This window comes from Cryptomeria japonica, chromosome 5 (assembly GCF_030272615.1).
Source record: "Cryptomeria japonica chromosome 5, Sugi_1.0, whole genome shotgun sequence".
Classification (NCBI taxonomy): domain Eukaryota; kingdom Viridiplantae; phylum Streptophyta; class Pinopsida; order Cupressales; family Cupressaceae; genus Cryptomeria; species Cryptomeria japonica.
Genome location: NC_081409.1, coordinates 23,069,702 through 23,090,488, shown reverse-complemented (window position 1 = coordinate 23,090,488; position 20,787 = coordinate 23,069,702). Strand labels below are relative to the sequence as shown.

General features: G+C 38.9%; 1 protein-coding gene across 1 annotated transcript in view; it reads right to left on the bottom strand.

Moving 5' to 3' along the window:
* Positions 1-18,057, bottom strand: part of LOC131078013 (protein PGR) — a 77,919-nt gene extending 59,862 nt beyond the window's left edge. The window contains exons 1-3 of the mRNA XM_058015640.2: positions 17,786-18,057; positions 17,599-17,712; positions 11,855-12,077 (exon numbers count right to left, since the gene is read on the bottom strand). Of these exons, the coding sequence (XP_057871623.1) occupies positions 11,855-12,077; positions 17,599-17,712; positions 17,786-17,931 (483 nt within the window). The 5' untranslated portion in view covers positions 17,932-18,057. The remainder of the gene's footprint in view (positions 1-11,854; positions 12,078-17,598; positions 17,713-17,785) is intronic.
* Positions 18,058-20,787: the final 2,730 nt, after the last annotated feature.

Here is a 20,787-nt window from a genome sequence, read left to right as displayed (position 1 = left end):
GGAGTTCAAAACAATGAGAAGCACCGGTCGGACTGAAGGGGACATATGGTGCACTGAGTGCAAAGAGGAGGGGCATACAAAGGGTACTTGCCCAAAGAAAGCATTCTACGAGATTTGCCAAGTGATGGGACACTCCATCAAGGAATGCCCATACAACATGAAAACCCGAGGCATGCAAATGAGCCAAGTGTTGTTCACGAAGCAAGCCACAACATCCGCACCAGGGGGTACGGCCCAGCAAACCAACACAACAGCATCATCTGGAGGTTACCGGGAGAACAAACGCGGCAACCGAAGGAATAGCAACAATAACAATAACGGAAGCCGTATCCAGTATGACGCCAAGGGCCGGCCAATTATCCAATGTAGGGCCTGTAATCAATGGGGGCACTTCGCCCGTGATTGCACGAAGGAAGCCACCCCTCAGCACCTCTGCCGATGGTGTGGGCCAGGCGACCATGAGGATGCAAATTGCCCAAAGGCAGGGGTTAATCTCCTCAACATTGAGAAGGCTGAGAAGACTGGTGAGAAAGAAGTATTGGCGATCACCCGCGCCCAGATGAAAAAGGCCACTTATCCCGACCCCCGTACGGAGAAGGAGAGATTACGGGAGGCAAAGGCCAATATTGAATGCGAGATGACGGTCGAACGACGGGACAACGAGGTGGCGAGTACATCATCCCGTACGGAAGCGGAAAATAACATCATTGGGCAAGTACTGCAGATGGAAGTACCTATAAGGGTAAAGGACCTTCTAGAAACAATGCCACAGTTAAGAACCGCCATTTTTAGTTCCATACAAACCACTGCGCAGGCACCTTTGCGTGCCACACGGGCGGAAGTTCCGATCAGCCCCTTGGCTGACCCAATGTTATTGGCCTTAAATAGTGGTCGGCATCCTGCTGTAGTAGAGATGGGAATTCTCGGGGCTATCCTCAAAGACACCATCGTGGACGGAGGTTCGGGGGTGAATGTACTGCCAGAGGATACGTGGAAGAAGCTGGGGAAGCCAACACTATGGCCACCCACGTTCAACTTGGTAGGTGCAGACCAACACGACATCAAGCCACTCGACACCCTGATGGCCCAGCCGGTCACCATCAGCACGCAACCTTTCATACTAGATTTTGTGGTAATCCCACTCAAGAAGAAGGGGTACGACGCCATCTTAGGCAGAGGGTGGCTGGTTACAGCAAAGGTGAACCACGACTAGAAAAAGAACACCCTTTCTATGGAGAAAGGGGGGCGGAAGTACACCATTGATCTGAGGACCCAGGTTGTTGACGAGGAACTAGCATCATCTTCGGAATCGGAGGGTGAAGGAAAAGGCGACCCGAGGGACGGAGCTGCAGGGAGCCAACGACGAAGGGATTCTCAAACTAGCAGAGTGCTCTGAGGATGAGACAGGGTCATTGAACGGGCTCTTCCACTGGCAGATGGAGGATTATGAAACGTTCCAGAGCTACCAGCTCGAAGTAGAGGAACCAGAGCAAGTAATAGAGGAGGTGTACTTGCCAGAATACAGAGAATATTGGAAGGGAGACGCCCCAAACCTCGGTGACGTAGATAATCCCAAGATCATTTGTGTCGGCAACAATTGGAATCCTGTGTGGAAGGCCGCAGCCTTCAAAATCTTTATTATTCTTCTTCTTCTTATGTACGGGAAGGAGACCGTGGTCCCTATAGAATTTGTGGTTCCAGGTCTTCGGATGGCCATTGAAAATAGACTTGCCACAAACGGGTCCAAATTGAAACCCTACCACAAGAAGCGCGCAGGGGACCCGAGAGGCCGGAAGGACACCCGAGAGTCCGAAGGGGAACCCGATAGGATGGAAGGGGACTCGAGAGGCCGGGCAGGCGACTTGAGAGGCACGGGACCAACACAGGAGGTTCTTGGGCGAGGAAAACCGAGAAGGATGAAGGGCGATCCCAAAGACAGGGGACCCGAGCCGAAGACTCTCTAGACAACTAAATTAGGAAATTGAAAAAAAAAAAAAAAACGGTCCTACGGGTCCGTACGGCAGTTGACCGTACGGCTTTAAAAAGAGAGAGAGAGAGAGAGAGAGAGAAGAAAGCCATGGTGGAACCACCATACGGTAGCACCACCGTGCAGTGGCAAAACCGACGGTGGAACCACCATACGGTAGCACCACCGTGCGATGGCAACACCGATGGTGGAACCACCGTGCAGTGGAACCATCATACGGTAGCACCACCGTGTGGTGGCAACACCGGCGGTGGAACCATCGTACGATGGCAACACCGACGGTGGGACCACCGTGCGGTGGAAACCACCGCTGCCGCAAGGAATAAAGGCGCGGAGCGTGGAGACATAAACGCAGCACCGCACAAACAAACAAAGTCGCACGGTGGAGGGGTGTTGACCGCACGGGAAGGTGGCCGCACGATTGGAGGTGTCAGTGTTGTTGTTGACCGTACGGGGAGGTTGTATGGCTGGGGTGCCATCGAGGACATTACAGTGGACAAAAAAAAAAAAAAAAAAAAAAACGACGACGACCAAATTGAAAAATTATTTGATGACATCTAGAGCCAGGACACTGAAAATATTAGAGTGGAGAAGAAGGGTTTTGACATCATAAAATATCACAGAAATGATGTGCGCCATGGACTTTCGTGTGGTTCTGAAGGTAGTAAATAGGTGTTGGCGGCGGGAGCATTGCCCCTCGACCCCGCCGCACCTGAGGCACTGTCCCCGGACCCCGCAAGGGGCGCTGCCCCTCGAACCCGCTAGGGCGCTGCCCCTCAACCCCGCTGGGGGCATTGCCCCCAGACCCCCAGTTTATTTTTGAGCTACAGTAACTTTTTGAGTTGGGCGAAGGGCATCAGAGAAGGCACAGTAAATGTTGGGTTGTCCCATACTGTGAGAAAGAAGCCTACAACTAAGCATTGGCAGGGAAGCCATAAGCCGTAGAGGGAGACGGATTTGGAGGTTGCGAACAAACAGAGTTTGAGGGAAGGCATTGCAAGAACACGAAGTCATACAAAACCAGATAGTTATTCAGTTCAGTTATTAGCCTTTGTGGAGTGTGATGGAGGATTTGAGGCGTCTCCTAGCCTTTGTGCCCGAAGGTTGTGGCCACTTCCAGGCATGAATGGTACACTTTGAGGAACTCGAAGTATGTCTCGGCTAGACGTCAGGTTACCTTGGTGGATGCACAGAGGGCTCGGGAGGAGCTGACCACCAGGTTGGAGGCAGTACTAGCGTGAGACTTAGCTCGGCGTACCCAAGAGTTGGATGCCGAGAGGGCAGCGCGAGTGGCTATCGAGGACAAATTGGCTAGGGAGACAGTATCATTTGAGTAGCAACTGGTGGAGGCTGAGACTGAAAAACATGTTTTGCAGACAAGTTTGGTTTAGGCACAGGAGGATTGTGATGCCAAAGGAAGCACTAGTGGTGAAATCCGCACTTGAGCATCGGATGGTAGCAGAAAAGGGTTTTCAGGTGAGGACGCAGCAGGTGTATAAGTTCCGGGCTCAACTAGCGTCAGCAGTTTTGTTTAATGTCATCTCTATTTTGTATTAAGTCGTCCGGAGATGACTTCTTTTCTTTTGGGGGGGATGATGTTGGCGGCAATATTGTACACGAAAATAAAACTAGTTAATTAAGTTGTAATTGTATTGGTTAGTTGGCAACCGAGGGGTGGCAGTTGCGATGCGACGGTTGGCGCTCGCACCCCCTTGGTATCTTTATATACTTCCGAATGTAACTTGGGGGAAAACAATTATGAATGGAATAACATCTCTTATAATTGACCTAATATCTATGGCATTATTATTCTGCATTACGTGCTTTATCTGTGTACTTTAAGTTATTCACCCGAGAGGGCAAACATTCATCACTTGACACAAATGTTTGTACGTGGAAAACCCAAATAGGTAAAAACCACGGTGAGATGAGACTCACAAGGATAGCTATCTGAACTCTTTTGAAGTTCGCCCTGTTAGGAGCCAAGCCTATTAAAGCTTTACAATAAATCATGTTAAGAACTAATTCCGATTAGGAATCACCCGGTTAAAGGATTTACAAATATGCCTTGATGAAAAGCACAATACCCTGTTAGGAGTAACCTCGCTGGAGAATTTAGGAATCCAAGCTAATGGACCACCTTGTTAGAGGATAAGTAACCAAGCTTGTTAGAGCTTACCTGGTTAAGGGATTTCACTTCTGCTGTAATTGTTAGAAAACAACAGGTTTTCTTGATCTGTCTGAATAGCACTACATTTGCTTGATCAGATCCTTTTAAGCTTCAATCTGCCTTACTCAAAGTGCAAATCCATTCACCGGTTAGGCAACTACACACTCAACAAGTTTATGCCAATCTTGCCAACAACTTTTACAAGCAACTTCATCGACCTTAAATACAAATCAATTAGGTCGGTAACACAACAAAAACCTAATTCTCATCATCGAGATTACAAACAAGTCGGTACAATCTTGACCGTTAGAAATCATAACAATCTCTTCACATTCTTCAAGAAAATTCCAACTGCTCCATGATCACCGCTCCATCAAACTTTGTAACTCATCATGCGTTGTGCATTAGATGCAATCCACTTTGCTCCTTCTCTAGACAATAAACAAACACGCCAGAACAATTTGAACTTATCCTCGTACAATGATCACACGTGTCTCCATCATTACCGCTCATCAAATAATAAACCAACAAACTTGATCGGTTAGGGTTTAACAATTGATAGGGTTTACCGGTTACATTGCATAGAAAGGTTTAACCCTTTACACCGGTTTACCGATTCAACCCACAAACTTAACATACCGGTTTACAACATCTTCCACAAATCTCTTCTTACCGGTTACTAGCCAATATCAAAAACAACTATATCAACAATAACATAAATACCATTACCGGTTCAATTGACATCAATGACAACATATCATTAATGCAATCTATATGCAAAATGCCACAAATGCCAACAGAATGAAGCCCTTGTTGAGAGGGAGTCTCAACATCAATGATTTCATGAGATGTACCTTAATGCATTCTTCTCTGTGAGGGAAGTTTGAGGTGCAAGCCCTTGTTAATGCATTCTTCTCTATGAGAGAGAAATTTGAGGTGAAAGCCCTGGTTCCACCCTCTGGGAGTAGCCATGGTGGATGTCATGTTGAGAGACTCCATGACTTAGCACTTTTGTTATCCACCCTCTGGGAGTAGCCATGGTGGATGTCATGTTGAGAGACTCCATGACTTAGCACTTGTGTTTATTCAACCTCTGGGAGTAGCTATGGTGAACGTCATGATGAGATGACGACATCACGTTGAGTGACTCCATGATGAACACTTGTGTACATTTTCATACATGGGAGTAGCCATGAAGGATGTCATCACGTTGAGTGCCTCCGTGATGAACTCCGTTTCACCCTCTGGGAGTAGCCATGGTGAATGTCAGTCTATGACATAGTTATCAAGAAGGATTCCTACCTGTTGATGTGTTTTTTATGCACATGTGAACACAAAATAAAATACCAAGGTATCTTATCCTCTCTTAAACAAAGTTATTCGTATGATGAAGATTTGCCTAAGGATCAATCGAAATAACTCCAAGGTTCTGGTATGTAGGGTCTCTACGTGTGGATAAACTTTGTTGGTGTGATGTGATTATGCTGGAATCACAAGGGGACTTACATTCGATTGCCTAAATGCTTTGATATGTTGGAACTTGAGTCCTATCTACTAGCTGGGAGATAAAAAAAGAGCAAAAGATTGAGGGTTCAGGAAATCTACTCTAAGAACTAGAATGCAAGAAGATATATGAATGACTAGGTGGAGTCCTACTGGGCTAGGTCTCACCATCAAACTGAACAATTCAACACCAGCTCAGTGCAATCTTCTAAGGAAATTTTGAAGATGATCAAATCATCACCATCAAACACTGATCACCATTCAAGTTAATGCATAAACAATGGATGCATAACAATTTGAAGTTAAGCTCATTCAATGCCAGTTGACCACGCAGGGCGCGCTTACAATCAGTAAGAGGCTAGTGGTATGGACTAGGCAGATTCCACACGAGTGCATTCAACAACTTTCTCCATTCAATCTAATCATTTACCATCTAATATGAAGATTCAACAAGAAACCATGCACATTGCAAAGAAACGACATATTTCACTATATCGTCAATAAAAATGGAGTCTTTTACAACCAAGGCAACAATTTCTTGCCTTCTCTTCCTACTCTATTCTAATTACTATCTAAGCTTCTATTATTCTATCCTATTCACAAACTATTCACTATTAACCCCTTACAAATGAAGAGCCAGAGCTTTATATAAAGAGCTCTTTACATTTCAATGGCTCAGATTGATTTACAATCAATGGTTAGGATTACAAGATGAAAACCCTAATTAGCATTTGTTACAACAAACTCCTTTAGCCAATGAGAAAATTACATTCAATGTTTGTGAACCAATAGGAAACAAGGGTAGGTACAGTGGAGTTTGTGTCTCCATGTGTAGGCGTGGTTCATCGAATCTGGACATGCTGATGTGGAGCCTTCTGATTGGAGGAATAGTGATTGGGATGCCACCTTATCCTACACTTGCTTAATCAAGGAATGTTGTATCTCTTTTGATACTCAATGTGGTGATGATGAGAAGCTAACTTTGATTAACTCTTCTGGAACTATTTGCTTCTTTGATCTTGTTCAACGTACCTTGGCCATGACCTTGGCTGATCCTCCTTGATGTAATAGTGTACCTCTCCTTGACTCTCTTGTGTTTGATGAGGCTTCTTCACTGTCAAGTCTTTCGTTCTTCTCTGGTAGCATATCTCTCTTTGAAATGTTTGTATGATCTTTTTCCTGATGTCCTGTGATCTCCTTGAGAATAGCTCTTAAAACTTGAAGTCCCTTGATCTTAGTAGCACTTTGAGTCTTCTTTTATGCGCTTAAGGTGCCCTTGAGGATGATGAAGCTTCCTAATGGCGTCCTGGTTTGTCTATGTCCATTCTTCCTTTATCCTGGCCTTCTTGATCTGCAAAACAATCAAAAGATGATTAAGTACACATGATATATTCATTCTAACATGGCATTTCTCCCTTCAAACCATCAACAAGAGGCCGTTTAAATCAATTTTGCTTCAAGTTGGGAGGAAAGGGCACACTTTAGTAAACAATTCACTGTTTTACCTTTGGAAGGGACATGAGCCAATTAGAGGGTTAGGCTTGGACTTGAATCAAACGCTCTCACTTTACCTTTATCCACGTTGCTCTAGCCTTGAGGCATGCTAAGAAAGCATCTTAAAGGTTTCCTTTCTCAAATTTTGGGGTCAAGGAGCAACTCTTGGCAAATTTGCTTGTGTACCCTTGGAAGGTACATGACCCCTAGTGTAATTCGCTCTTGTCCCTCTGAGACTGAGAGGTACATGAGCGAATTAGCCTCTTGGCTCAATTCATACTCTCATCTTACTTCAATTTGCATTGATCTTCACCTTTCAATCCCTCTCTCCTGAAGACATCATTTATTCAACCCCCAAAAAGGCCTAAAAGAAGGATTTCGCTTTGGACCTTGGGCAAGGTACAAACCTCGAGGAATTCGCTTTGGACCCTTTGAGAGGTACATGAGCGAAATAACTTCTTTACTAGCTAAATTCACTTATTGCCTTCTTTTCATCATTTTAGTCTTAGATTCCAATTCTTTCATATGAAGATATCATCATTTTGACCCCCAGGAAGGCCTAGAAGAGATTTCGCTTGGGTACCTTTGGAAGGTACATGACCCTCTAAGAAAATTCGCACTGGACCCTTTGGAAGGGTCAGCAGCGAATTTGGCATTTTGCTCAATTCTTCCTTCATAGAACTTCATCTCTCAACCTTTTCCTCATCAAAATCAAGTCATTTGCCTTTAAAATTGCTTAGGAATAGGTTGGTTCAAGGATTTGAGCAAGGTACAAGGTCTCTTGAAGAAGTTCGCTCTAGACCCTTTGGAAGGGTCAGGAGTGAATTTGCTCCTTTAGGCTCAATTCATACTTCTTTTCACTTAGCTTTATCTTAGACTTGATTTTTCACTTCACTCCTCATCGCACTCAAATCAATTTGCACTTTAACATTGCTCAAAACAAGATCCTTTTAGTACCTTAGCGAAATGAGGGGTCCCTTCAAGGATTTCGCTCTTGTACCTTTGGAAGGATCAGGAGCGAAATTCTTCTTTTTGATTCAAACACTTCATATTCCTTCAACTTTGCTCTTATACTTAGCTTTTGGGTCCCTCTTCCACCTTGATCAAGTTTGTTTGCCTTCAACCTAGCTCATGATAGGATCCATTTAATTGTTTGAGTGAGTAATTAAGGCCTTTTGAGGATTCCGCTTATGTACCTTAGAGAGGGTCAGGAGCGAAATGCTTCCTTCCATTCAATTTGTTCACCATTCTTTATTACTTCACTTTGAACTCAAGTTTTGAATACTTCTTCCATCATAATCAAGTGGATTAGCTTCCATTATTGCTCAAAGCGATGTCCATTCAATGCTTTTGATGAGAAATTAGGCTTTTCCAAGGATTTCGCTCCTGTACCCTTGGAAGGGTCAGGAGCGAATTAGGAGTATTAGGCTTGAATATTTATCAAATGATCAAACTTTACCTTCACTCACATTGCCTGGGCCTTAGAACATGCTAACAAATCACCTTAGGGGGGCGCCTTGTTCAAAACGTTGGATCAAAAGCACCTCTTGACAATCTCGCTTAGGTACCTTTGAGAGGTACAAGATACTTAGAAAGTTCGTTCCTGTACCTTTAAAAGGGTCAGGAGTGATTTTTGCTTCTTGGCTCAAATTCCTCGTGTTTTGATATTCAAACTTGTTTCAACTCATTCACAAGGCCTAGATAGATCATCCTCTCCTCAATCATGATTGGGAAGCAAGGGTAGTGGTCCAAGCTAAGACCTAGAGAGTGTTTCTAGGAGAATTCGCTCCTGTCCCATTGGAAGGGTCAGGAGCGAATTTGACCTTTAAGCTCAAATTCTCAATCTTTTCAAGGTTCAAGCGCATTCAACTAGGTTTCAATTCATTCTCAAGGCATTAGTATTGCTTTCCTTGCTCACTCATGCCATGGCATCAAGGTTTGTGGTCTAAACTTAGGCATAAAAGAGGATTTTAAGGAATTCGCTCCTGAACCCTTGGAAGGGTCGGGAGCGAATTTGGCTTTAGGGCTCAAATTCCTCTCATTTTCCTCATTCTATCATGCTGCAATTTACTTCCAACGCACGTACAAATCAACTTCTCTTCCAATCATGCCATAGGAACAAAGATCTCAATCCAAGCTAGGAGCAAATAGGTGATTCTAAGGAATTTGCTCTCGTACCCTTGGAAGGGTTAGGAGCAAATTTTGCTTCAAAGCTCAAATCCTCCATGGTTCATCCTTTAACTTGTTTTAAATATACTTCAAAGGCATGAACAAATCATCCTCTCTTCAATCAAAGCTTAAGAACACCAAATTGATCCAAATTAGAGGGAAGAAGGGAGGTTTTTAGGAGAGTTCGCCCTTGTACCTTTGGAAGGGTCGGGAGCGAAATTCATGCTTGCTGTTAAATTCCCCAATTTCCTCTCAAACTCTCAAGTCTAGGGTGGCTCTAATTCATACTCAAAGGTGCGCTTAGGTTGATCTCCTTCCAATTCAAACCTTGAAAGTGAGATTTCATCCAAATTAGGAGAGCAAAAGGAGCCTAGGAAGATGTCGCTCCTATACCTCTGGAAGGGTCAGGAGCAAAATTCACAATCTAGCTCAAATTTTCCACTTTCCTCCAAGTTTTCACACTCAAGCTTCATGTTCTTTGCTCCTTGAAGGGTAAATGAATGGAATTGGTATCAAACAAGGCTCTAGGATGAAGTCTCCTATCCAAATGAGGACAAAAATTCTCTACCAAGAAAGTCGCTCTTGTACCTTTGGAACGTACCAAAGCGAACTTGGTTCTTAACCTCTAAGTTCCTCATTGACAATCATTCAAACATATTTCAAAAGCATGCTTAGGTCAACTTCGCCTGGGTCAAGGGCTTGAAGCAAGAATTTAAGCGTACTTTGAAGATAATGGATAGGGCTCTAGAGGATTTGATTCATTTGCCTCCATCCCTCGTAGTTGGACTTGATTCTCGCTTTACTCATGACCAACTTAGACCCAAAAGGGGGCTCTTGACAACAACTTTCATCTTCATTCATATCCTTGACTGACTCTAACTCAAACTTCTAGGACCACACTAAGATTTACATTCAAGTTCTAGACATAATGCAAAGACTCTCCCAAACTCAATCAAGGCATGACCCCAAAACTAGAGCAAGGCCTGACCTAGAGAAGGCCTTCAAAGAGACCCTGATCGAGACCACCTACTGATTCATCTCAACTCAAGAAACCATTCAATCCCAATGGGCTCTCTGGCAACTCCCCAATGCAAAGATTAATAGCACGAACCTAAAAGACTAAGCCAAGAAAACTAACCCTAGAAAGCAAAAAGTAGGGGTCCCCATTTGCAATGGGGCATTGTGTGAATACATCCCCTCTTGTTGAGTATAGCGGCAGGAATCTCCTTAGCCGACTATGACCAAAATATGCAATTAGCCTATCGGCTTTGCATATTTATATTAGTGATTTAAATAAAACATTTTGTCAATAAATCGTAACTATTTGTTAAAGCCCGCCACCCTTGGTGAAAGTCATGTTGCTTGGAGTGGAGCCGATCCTTGGTGGAAAATGTGTTGCTTGGAATAGAACCGACCCTTGGTGAAGAGTCACCCAGGGATGGGTATATACATAGATCGGTTCCCTCTCTCCATGATGATCGAAACATCTACAGCAGTCCGTATACACCTTCAGCAGATCGAATACATATCTACAGCAGTTTGAAGAACATTCACTACACATCGAATAGACACAAATCGAATTGCTCTCCTCCACTTTGCATTCAGACTTAGGCGAGTTCTATACCTTCATCAAGGCAGTAAATACAGAGTATCAATCGGCACTGTTCCTACGATTGCAGATCGGCCTTGTTAGTGGCCTTATAACTGGCTGTGTGTTGGCCAAATTGTATTCAACATGCTGTACAAATTTGATTTAATTATCTTCTATCTGCATTCTCCTAATCTGATCATTAAAATTAACATTTTCAATGACAATGCAACGTTCTCCTAGATTGATACTTAATGACTACTTATATCAGCCACTAAAGTTTGGTCATTTTTTTCAAATAATAGCATTGGAAATAGAGTGGCTGCATTCATGATTGGATAATGCAGATTCAACATAGATAAAACAAGTCCAAAATTGAGAATTGTGAAAGCAAACAGGCTCATTATCAAAATTTGGGACCTGTCAAAGCAACAAGCTCATTATCATAATTTGAGACCTACCAAAGCAACAAGATCGGTATCAAAATTTGAACCTTGCCAAGATAACAAATTTAGTTCAAACAAATTTAAGACCTGTCACATTAACAGGCTTTTTAAAGAAGCTTCAGATCAACCAGCAGGTATTCTCACCAAAATGCTTGGCCAAGAGACGTTTGGGCAGTTCAAAATACTTCTTGGTGTCATGATAACCCCATCCGATTAGGGGAAGGATGTTCATGAGTTAATCATTATGGATTAACATATTTGTAATTTATTTTCAGTTTAGATGGTTATGACAGTAAAACTGTTTTCCCTGCCTATAAATTTGAATGTAAATTGTCCTTTGAAATGTACAATTTATATGCAATAATAATATTATATATTCTGCCCCCTTGGGCCTAACATAGATATCTAACATACTAAATATTATCTTCATCTGAAAATAAAAAATAACCGTTTGAACTTCAACTATTTAGTATTTACAGTACAGAATATGATCATACCTTAAAGGTAGTAATGAGCCGAGGTTGACTGCTACTAAGAACACCAATTTCTGAAGACCAGGTGTCACCATTACAGCATGCATAGTGCCCAAGAATACCTCCAATAAGACCAGTCACCAAAGATGCTTTTTCTGAGTCCAAACAGATATCATTCCAGCCTGTTAAATATGCAACTCCTAATGCTAATGCTGTGGCAATCAAACTGTTCATTAGCACTTGCAACCTGAGTGAAAAGCAAAATTAATCGACATCAAGACCGAATATCCATTTCATAATGCATGGTATTTTGAAATAACGAGGAGAAAAGATGGGTCCAAATATCGTAGCAGGTATTATGGAAAAAGTAACATCTCAGAAAGAAATAATGCTGATAAAATTATGAATCAGTTAGAATTTCTGTGAAAAGTTCCATGTATCAAAAGTTCAAGGTACAAGAAGGTAACTTTTAAGAGTCAATAAGTCTAACATAAGTTATCAGATATGACACATTCAAATCTGTAACGATGTCAGATCTATCTCAAATATAGATACAAATACCTGTCCGACTAATTCCAGTGGGAAAGGGAAATATTCAAACCTATACTGCAATATCCAGAACAACCACTGACACAGTAAGAGCATCATTTAATAAAAGTACTGAAGAAAAACCAATTAAAGGGCTTAGAATCCTTTAAGATTTGCATTACATATCAATAATAGTAGCATATTCAGAATTTCTTGAGTATCTGTATTCAATGAAGAATTCGTTGAAGATGCCTTATATCTGTAATTATTTCATGTGTGCTTATTTCCCAAGAACCATCTAAGTCCATATAATAACCTCTAAGGCCGTAGTGATATCATGGCCATGAAAAATAGGTTAATTAAAAGCTGACTTGATGTGTAAGAAAATTAGGCTTTCTGAAGATTATAACATTTTTCCTTACATGTAGGATCTATGCCCTCCAGTGGGGTTTCCTTAATATAGGACCTGTATCCCCTAAAGAGGCTTGCATGCCTTGAACAGCTCTATATTTATTTAGAGCAACCAAATGACCCGATCCAGGGGAAATATTAAAAAATCAGGTATATTTTAAAATGGAACTGATACTCAAGAAACTATACAGTCTACTTACGCTTTCATGACTTGCTCTAGAAAATAAGACATATATGGCAAGCATTAGCATGAATTGTGCATCGTTCAATCAATGTAAATATTTGTAAAACCACTACAATAGCTACTGCAGAATGCAAAAGGGAAAAAGGCCAAAATCAAACGATGCTATTTGCTGCAAATAAAATAAGTTCAATAAGTACTCCACAACATGGAAGTGCAAGAAAATGAGCTACAAAACAAACTAGAAGAGGCTTAGGCATGGACACGGGTAGTAAAAGAACCATTCAGCAAACAGGAGTTGATTGAGAAGCAAGAAAAGAGTCAAATGATAGGACAGGAATGGCACAATAAACTATCAATCATAATCATCTAAAGGCTGAAAAACCATGGAGAAGGAGAGGAGACAAAAGCCTAGCAAGGGATTTCCTTTCAGATTGGTTAAAACGGAAAGGTCACATCAAACAAGCAAGTGGCAAGAGACAGGAAGGGATAAACATATCTGGGTCACAATGGTCAACTTTGTGGATATCGGGAAAGTAATAAGAAATAGAATCATGTTTACAGACTCGAACTATTACCTCAATTAAGACTTAAACCTTTTTTGCAACTAGAAGAGAGAATTAAGGAATGGGTGTAGGTGAAGGTGGCAAGGAATGAGAGGAGCTGGGCATAACCAAGCAATGGGAAAGCCTATATCACAGCTCAACAAAACTGAAAAAGCAGAGAGTATGGGCTGCCCAAAATCATCTTATGTTTTTAAGTTGGAACAGCAAGGTTATCCTTGGAGAAGAGTACCTGGGTTACGGCCCATAGTCAAAGGTAGGGAAATAACCATTTGGACAAAATCACATGAGCACAATGGGTGCGAGACACCAGAATTTTAGGCTACACATAAGGTAACAATATGGAATAAAGTGGTAGAAAATGGCAAGGGATGTAAGGATATAATGGTGTTACTAGAGGAAGCATGGGGTAGAAGTATCAAATAGAAAAACAAAATGAGAATAAATAGTATTTTTGTATAGGAACCACATAAAATGACAGAAATATTAGCATACCAGCATGCTATTTTGCACCCAAGAAATCCAAATCGTATAAAAACCAGTTTCTATAAAATTTCAAATACAAGGAGACAAACAGCATGACAACTACAACTGGATCAACCAAAATAAGCATCCAATCAAAGGAAACATCCTCTTGATAGAAGAAAATCAGCAAGCCTTCAGGGCTGCCTTGAATACAAACAAGAAGAAGAAAGCAAGGGACCTCCCAGCATTTGCATAAATTCCTGATTCTACTAAGAGCAAGAAGCTAATGCACACCATTCAAGAAAACCTAAACACATTCAAATGAGCTAAACCTGAAAAGAGTAAAACAAATAGCTTCCCAACAAACCCGTGGGATGACGAAGAATGCAAGGCAATGTAGAGATCACTAAAGAAACCAGCAGGAAGAACAAAGGAAAACCAAAAAAAATAATGTGCGATTGGTGAGAACAAAAAAAAGAATACACAAGAACTAGATCTCACCAATCAAAAGAATACACAAGAACTAGAAGGACAGAGCTGATTTACTTAGGCAAACATGAACCAAAGAGATTTTGGAGGGAGCTACATACAGAAAATACACAGATAGAGAACAGCATAACATCATATCAGCAAGTCAATGGTTGGGGTATGCAAAATAGTCGTATGAGCATGAAAATGAAAAGATGCACCTCCTACTATTATTGTGAGCGAGGAACTTTTCATGACTAAAGGCATCATACAAAAAATTAAAATTTAGAAACATTGAAAAATACAAAAATAGATTAGTTGGAACATTCCCCTAAACAAATGCTCAAAATTTAACAACGCTGAAAAATACATGAATGAAAAGTTTAGACCAATGATGATGAGAAATAAAACAAGTAGGAAATGACAACAATACATTATACAATCCAAACGACTTATGAGTATTGTGAAAAATTATTATAAGGGTTGAATTGAATGAAGGGAAAAGATCTACATTGCTCAACTAAGGACTATATCCCATAGGCTTAGATGCAAGACAAGCAAATGGACAACACCTAAAGAGTGTGAGGAGAGGGCTTTTTTTTTTGGTACCATATGGGAGTAGAAATGGAGGAGGGTGATCCCACAACAGTGTCCCACTTTTTGGCTCAAGTAGGACACTGAAATCTACATTTTGAATCATATTTCCACTTTCTAACACCTATAGCAACTAAACCGTTAAGAATTTTAAAATGATAAGAATTAGTGATTTTTGAGATCTTTTCTATAGATTATAAATGTATTTTTTTTAATTTTAGGAAATAATTTGTGATTTTTTTACGAACTTTTAATAGTTTATTTTTTATAGTTAACAGCATTTTTAGAAAGTGAAGTTACTTCCGTAAATCATAACTTTATTAGTAGAAAGGATATAATTATAAATTTTTAAACATAGATTTGTTACACCGATATCTAGTGCATTTTTCATAATCTTTTGAAGTGAGATTAACTATAAATTATTTTGTGTGCATCCAAATTAACTTCTTTTTTGTTGAAATAAGAACATCTATACTTAGTGCACAGATTTTTTTTATATGTATTGCATATCATTAACAAATATTCTGCACGTACAAGCATCAACATGAAACGAATACAAAATCTTTATGAGCAAACACACTACAAATCACCTATGGAAGACCAACAGTCACTACTTAGAAATCCACTTTATTTAAAAACAACATCCATATTAGAAGCCAACTATGGAAGCCCAAGAGTCACAACTTAGAATTCCACTTTAGATGTCCCTATGGAAATTTGAACTTGGGTTTCCTCAATGAAAAACCAACATTTTAACCAATTAAGCTCAACCCCTTGGACAGCACACAAATTTTTTCAATAAAAATTATCTATTTTATTATTGATCCATTTGTGTGGAACAGACCTTCACGATTGCTAAAAAACCTATGTTCGCTAGAAAATAGAAAATAAATAAAATAATCAATCTAAATATATTCAAAATTACTCATCAGAAATCTTATTTTGAGTGCTATGATCCAGCAAATTATCTTGTCATATTCATTCTATTTGCTGGGCCAACCCAAGATTCAAATAAAAAACAATTGAAGAAAATCTGAGGCCTAAGATGGAAAGGTCACTTCTAAGGCCTTCATTTGATGGACCTTTGAACGAAAGTACCTTCATTCAAAGGTATTCAAGGACCTTCATTCAAAGGTATTCAAGGACCTTCATTCAAAAGTATGTCATTTTCACAAAAAATAAAATTAAAAACCTTTGAGCGAAGGTAATTTCCATAAATGAAAAACCCTTTCTATTCCTTTTATGGTAATTCCCATAAAAGGAAAAATTGAAGGCCCTTATTTTTCTATTTATGAAAATTAACTTCATTTGAAAGTTTTTTTTACATTTTACATCTTTCAACGAAAGTGATTTTTGACTCACCATCAAATGAAGGTACCTCTATTCGAAAAAATACCGAAAAAATACCTTCGAACAAAGGTATTTCTTACTTTTCACCTCCATTAGAATTGAAAAATCTCATACCCCAAGTTTGGGACTCACTATTGTAGATATACCTAAGAACGTTTCATCCTTTAATGTCCAAGATATACAAACATCTAAGCCAAATACAAGGAAATACTAAAAGTTAATTACATGGTAGAATTATATGAAAACCGTTTTCAAGGATTGGGAGAGTTGCTGATTCAAATCAGCAAGAAAAAGAGCAGCCTTTTAAAAGATGCCACTTGTCCTCCTAATCTTTGAACATTTGAGACAACCAGCAATTTGTGATCTCATAGTCCATTTGGTCTTGTTGACGTAGTTGAAATCATTTCGTTCATTCATTCTAGTTTTTCTATTTCAGAAAAGGAATTTTTATATACACCAAAAGCTGTGGTTCTTCTACAATTTTTCACAATTATATATAATTGAGTTGTGATCTTCTTCTGCCAACAAAAAAGTGTTCAACGACCCTAAAAGAAAAAGAACACCCAGAAATGAATTTCGGCAAGGCTTCTTTGCATTTTCCAGGTTGGCCCTACAGCGTAATACTACCCGTTTCCATTAAACGATATTTGAATAATACAGTTCCAAATAACAAGGATTGGGAGAGTTGCTGATTCAAATCAGCAAGAAAAAGAGCAGCCTTTTAAAAGATGCCACTTGTCCTCCTAATCTTTGAACATTTGAGACAACCAGCAATTTGTGATCTCATAGTCCATTTGGTCTTGTTGACGTAGTTGAAATCATTTCGTTCATTCATTCTAGTTTTTCTATTTCAGAAAAGGAATTTTTATATACACCAAAAGCTGTGATTCTTCTACAATTTTTCACAATTATATATAATTGAGTTGTGATCTTCTTCTGCCAACAAAAAAGTGTTCAACGACCCTAAAAGAAAAAGAACACCCAGAAATGAATTTCGGCAAGGCTTCTTTGCATTTTCCAGGTTGGCCCTACAGCGTAATACTACCCGTTTCCATTAAACGATATTTGAATAATACAGTTCCAAATAACATCAATAGCTTTTGTGCAACATCAACATTTCAGCCCAAATGGTTTCAGAGAAATCGTAAATTCTCCAAATTTCACAAAATAAAAACGAGAAATGCATCCATTGAAACGTTAAAAATTACCAATCCCGTTGGCCTCCTTCTTTGTACTCAGCATCACTTTTGCGCTTCCTTTCAGCACCATACTTTGTGAGCTTTGACGATGTGAAGAAAAATGCGAGGAGAAGAGCTCCAAACCTTCACGAAAACATGAGCCCACTTTAGCATGAGCTAAAAGAATCTCGCTAACAAGTGTAAGCGATATTGATACCTGTAGGAGGCCATTATAGTTGCTGCCATTACTACAAATCCAGCAAAACCACCCGACAGATTTAGAGACTTCCGACGAACAGACCATCCTGCTATGACTAGCGCAAGCGCCACACTTATGAAAGCTTTTATGGCCAGACCATCCATTTTGCCCTACTCTCTGCTTTGCTTTGCTATGCTATTATGCTATGCTAGTAGACGCTCAAAAGTTTAGAATCATTGCACAAGGAGAAAGCATAAAGAGTTCATATTTTAAAATAGATGTCATCCAAATTCCGTCAAAGCACGTTCCCTGGGCGTATACGACATTGGAATCTCTCTTTAACTAGTTTCTGTCTCTCTTGTTAATTGATTTTCCTCATGTTTATTAATTTAGTTAGGTTGGTCTTTTCATTTAAAAGTTTTTATAATCAGAATAGAATTTTGAATATAATTCTATAAATAGCATGTTAAAACTTCATAGTTATTGTTAAAAAAATATTATAAATTTCTTTCTTAAAACATATTCTTTATTTTTGTTTTACAAAGATAAATGATATTGAATTTCTTGGTTTTTAATTAATTTTTATTTCTTTTATTAATTGTTTTTTCTAATAATTAATTTGATTAGATAGGTCTTTTCATTTAAAAGTTTTTACAATAGAACCCTCTACTTTTTTAAGTTATATGATTGTTAGAGGAACAAGTTAAAACTTTACAGTTATAATGTTAAAAAAAAAAATACAAATTTTCTAAAAGTTATTCTTGATTTTCATTTCACAAAAGTGAATGATATTGGAATCTCTTGGTTTTTAATTAATTTTTGTCTCTTTCATCAATTGCCCTTTTTAATGTTTAATTTAATTAGGTAAGCCTTTTCATTTAAAAGTTTTTATAATCACATTCTCAAACTCTTAAGTTATATGGTCATATAAAGGGAGCAAGCTAGTTATAACTTCATAGTTATGATGTAGAAAAAAATTCAAGCCTCACACAAGTTATTCTTGACTTTTGTACCACAAATGTAAATGACATTCAAATCTCTCACTTTTTAGCTAATTTATGTCTCTCTCATCAATTGTTGTTTATAATGTTTAATTTAGTTAGGTGGGTCTTTTTATTAAAAGGTTTTTGCAATCACATTCTCAAAAACTTAAGTTATGTGATCACATGGAGGGAACAAACTAGTTAAAACTTCATTGCTATGATGTTAAAAATATCACAAGCCTCGCAAAAGTTATTCTTGGCTTTTATTTTTACATGTCTATGGTGCCTAAAGATGACTTTTGTAATTTCCATTAACAATTTGGCAACACAAATTTTACACCATATGATCAACTATTCTTGAGTTGACGTTTGCTCTTTTTTTTTGTTACTGTATTCTTTTTTGAGCCCTTTATGTTGGTTCTAGGTAAACCTACTTTGGATATGGGTGTCCTTTTATGGTCAAAAGAATTTCTTAAGCATAACTTTTGGTTTTGTTCCAAAGCTTAAGGTACCTAGACTTGGATTCGTGATTTTTTCAAGCCTATTAGGCTTAAGCCTTTTTTTGGCATATAATTCTTTTAGGGGATTGACCTAGGATCTCCTCCAAATATATTCAAATTTGGTATGCTTTTAAATGTTAGGATTTAGGTGTCATCAACCTTGTAAATCCTTTAATTTATTATTTTCCTAATATCTTTTGTAATTTACCCATAAGAGGTTAAACTGTTTAACCAATGGTTGTGAAAGAGACCATATAAAGGCAAAGTTACTTTTATCGTTTATCTTCGGGGAAAAGGACAAAATAGCTAGGTGACACCTTTTGGAAGCTTCTAGTTTGAGGTGTTTGGACACTTGTAAGGGGTTGTAAGAGCATCTATGATTGTTATGACAATCATTATTGATATTTATGACAGAATCCTTATGCAGGTGCCCATGCATGAGAGATGCCTTATGACAAATATAAGAGCATCTACAAGAAGCTATTTTTGGGTGTTTTTGACTCATTTCAAGGAGATACATGTGATTTTTTCTAGGTGGTTTTGTAGCCTACTGATTGGTGATACCTTGGTGGTATTCATCCTCACAAATCCCTATAAATTGGAGTTTGGAGCTAGATTTATTCATTCACTCTTGTCCATTTTCCAGTATAACAAAGTGTTGCAAGATTTTACAGAGGCCTCCAAGAGAAGTTTATTGCTATTGTAATCGTCACTTGATTAGTAATATACTTGCCTCTCTTTTTGTGGTAGGTTTTTTTCTCGAAAGGGTTTCTCCACGTAAATGTGGTGTTTTGTGTGTTATTTTTTTCTTTTTATTTTGATTCTGCAATCACTTTGTTAAAGGTTTATCTTTAGTTTCATATTTGTAATAATATTCATTTAAAGTTCATATTGCAAGCTTTCTTCACCTTGTTTTACAACATTTGGTATCGGAGCTAATGATTTTGTTAAGGGAGGGACGTCTTTCTCTATAAGTGTTGAAGGTTTTTTGCTGCAGTAGAAGCTTTTGTTTTGTGATTTTTTTTTAGATTTGAGAAAGGTTGTATACAGATATTGAGATGTTCAATGGCATTGGTTACAAGATGTGGAAATTGAAAGTTGAGGACTCTTAGAAGAGAGAGATCAATGGTTGCCAGTTTTTGTAAAGACGTAAAATGCTCTAAATTCAATAATAAAATGAAATACCCTGTATTCTTAAATAAACTCATAATTCGTTTAATAAGTCTATTTTCTTCCATTATTTCATCCTTAAGTTCTAAATGATCCCTCCATTGATATCATAATAAACACGAGATTTCTAAAAAGAGATAAAGATTCTTTATTCATTAAGAAAATGAAAATGTAGTAGTATCTCAATCATATCTACATACAATACTTAGGCCTTTCTAATGCCTTAAGTTCAAATAACAAGAAAAATATAAAGTAAAGGATGAGATGTGTCCATTGATCTGCAATCCAAGCTATTTTCAATGCAATCTTTAGAATGAAAACAAGAACAAGATTCAGGTGCTTTTTCCACCCAACCTTGAAGCTTACA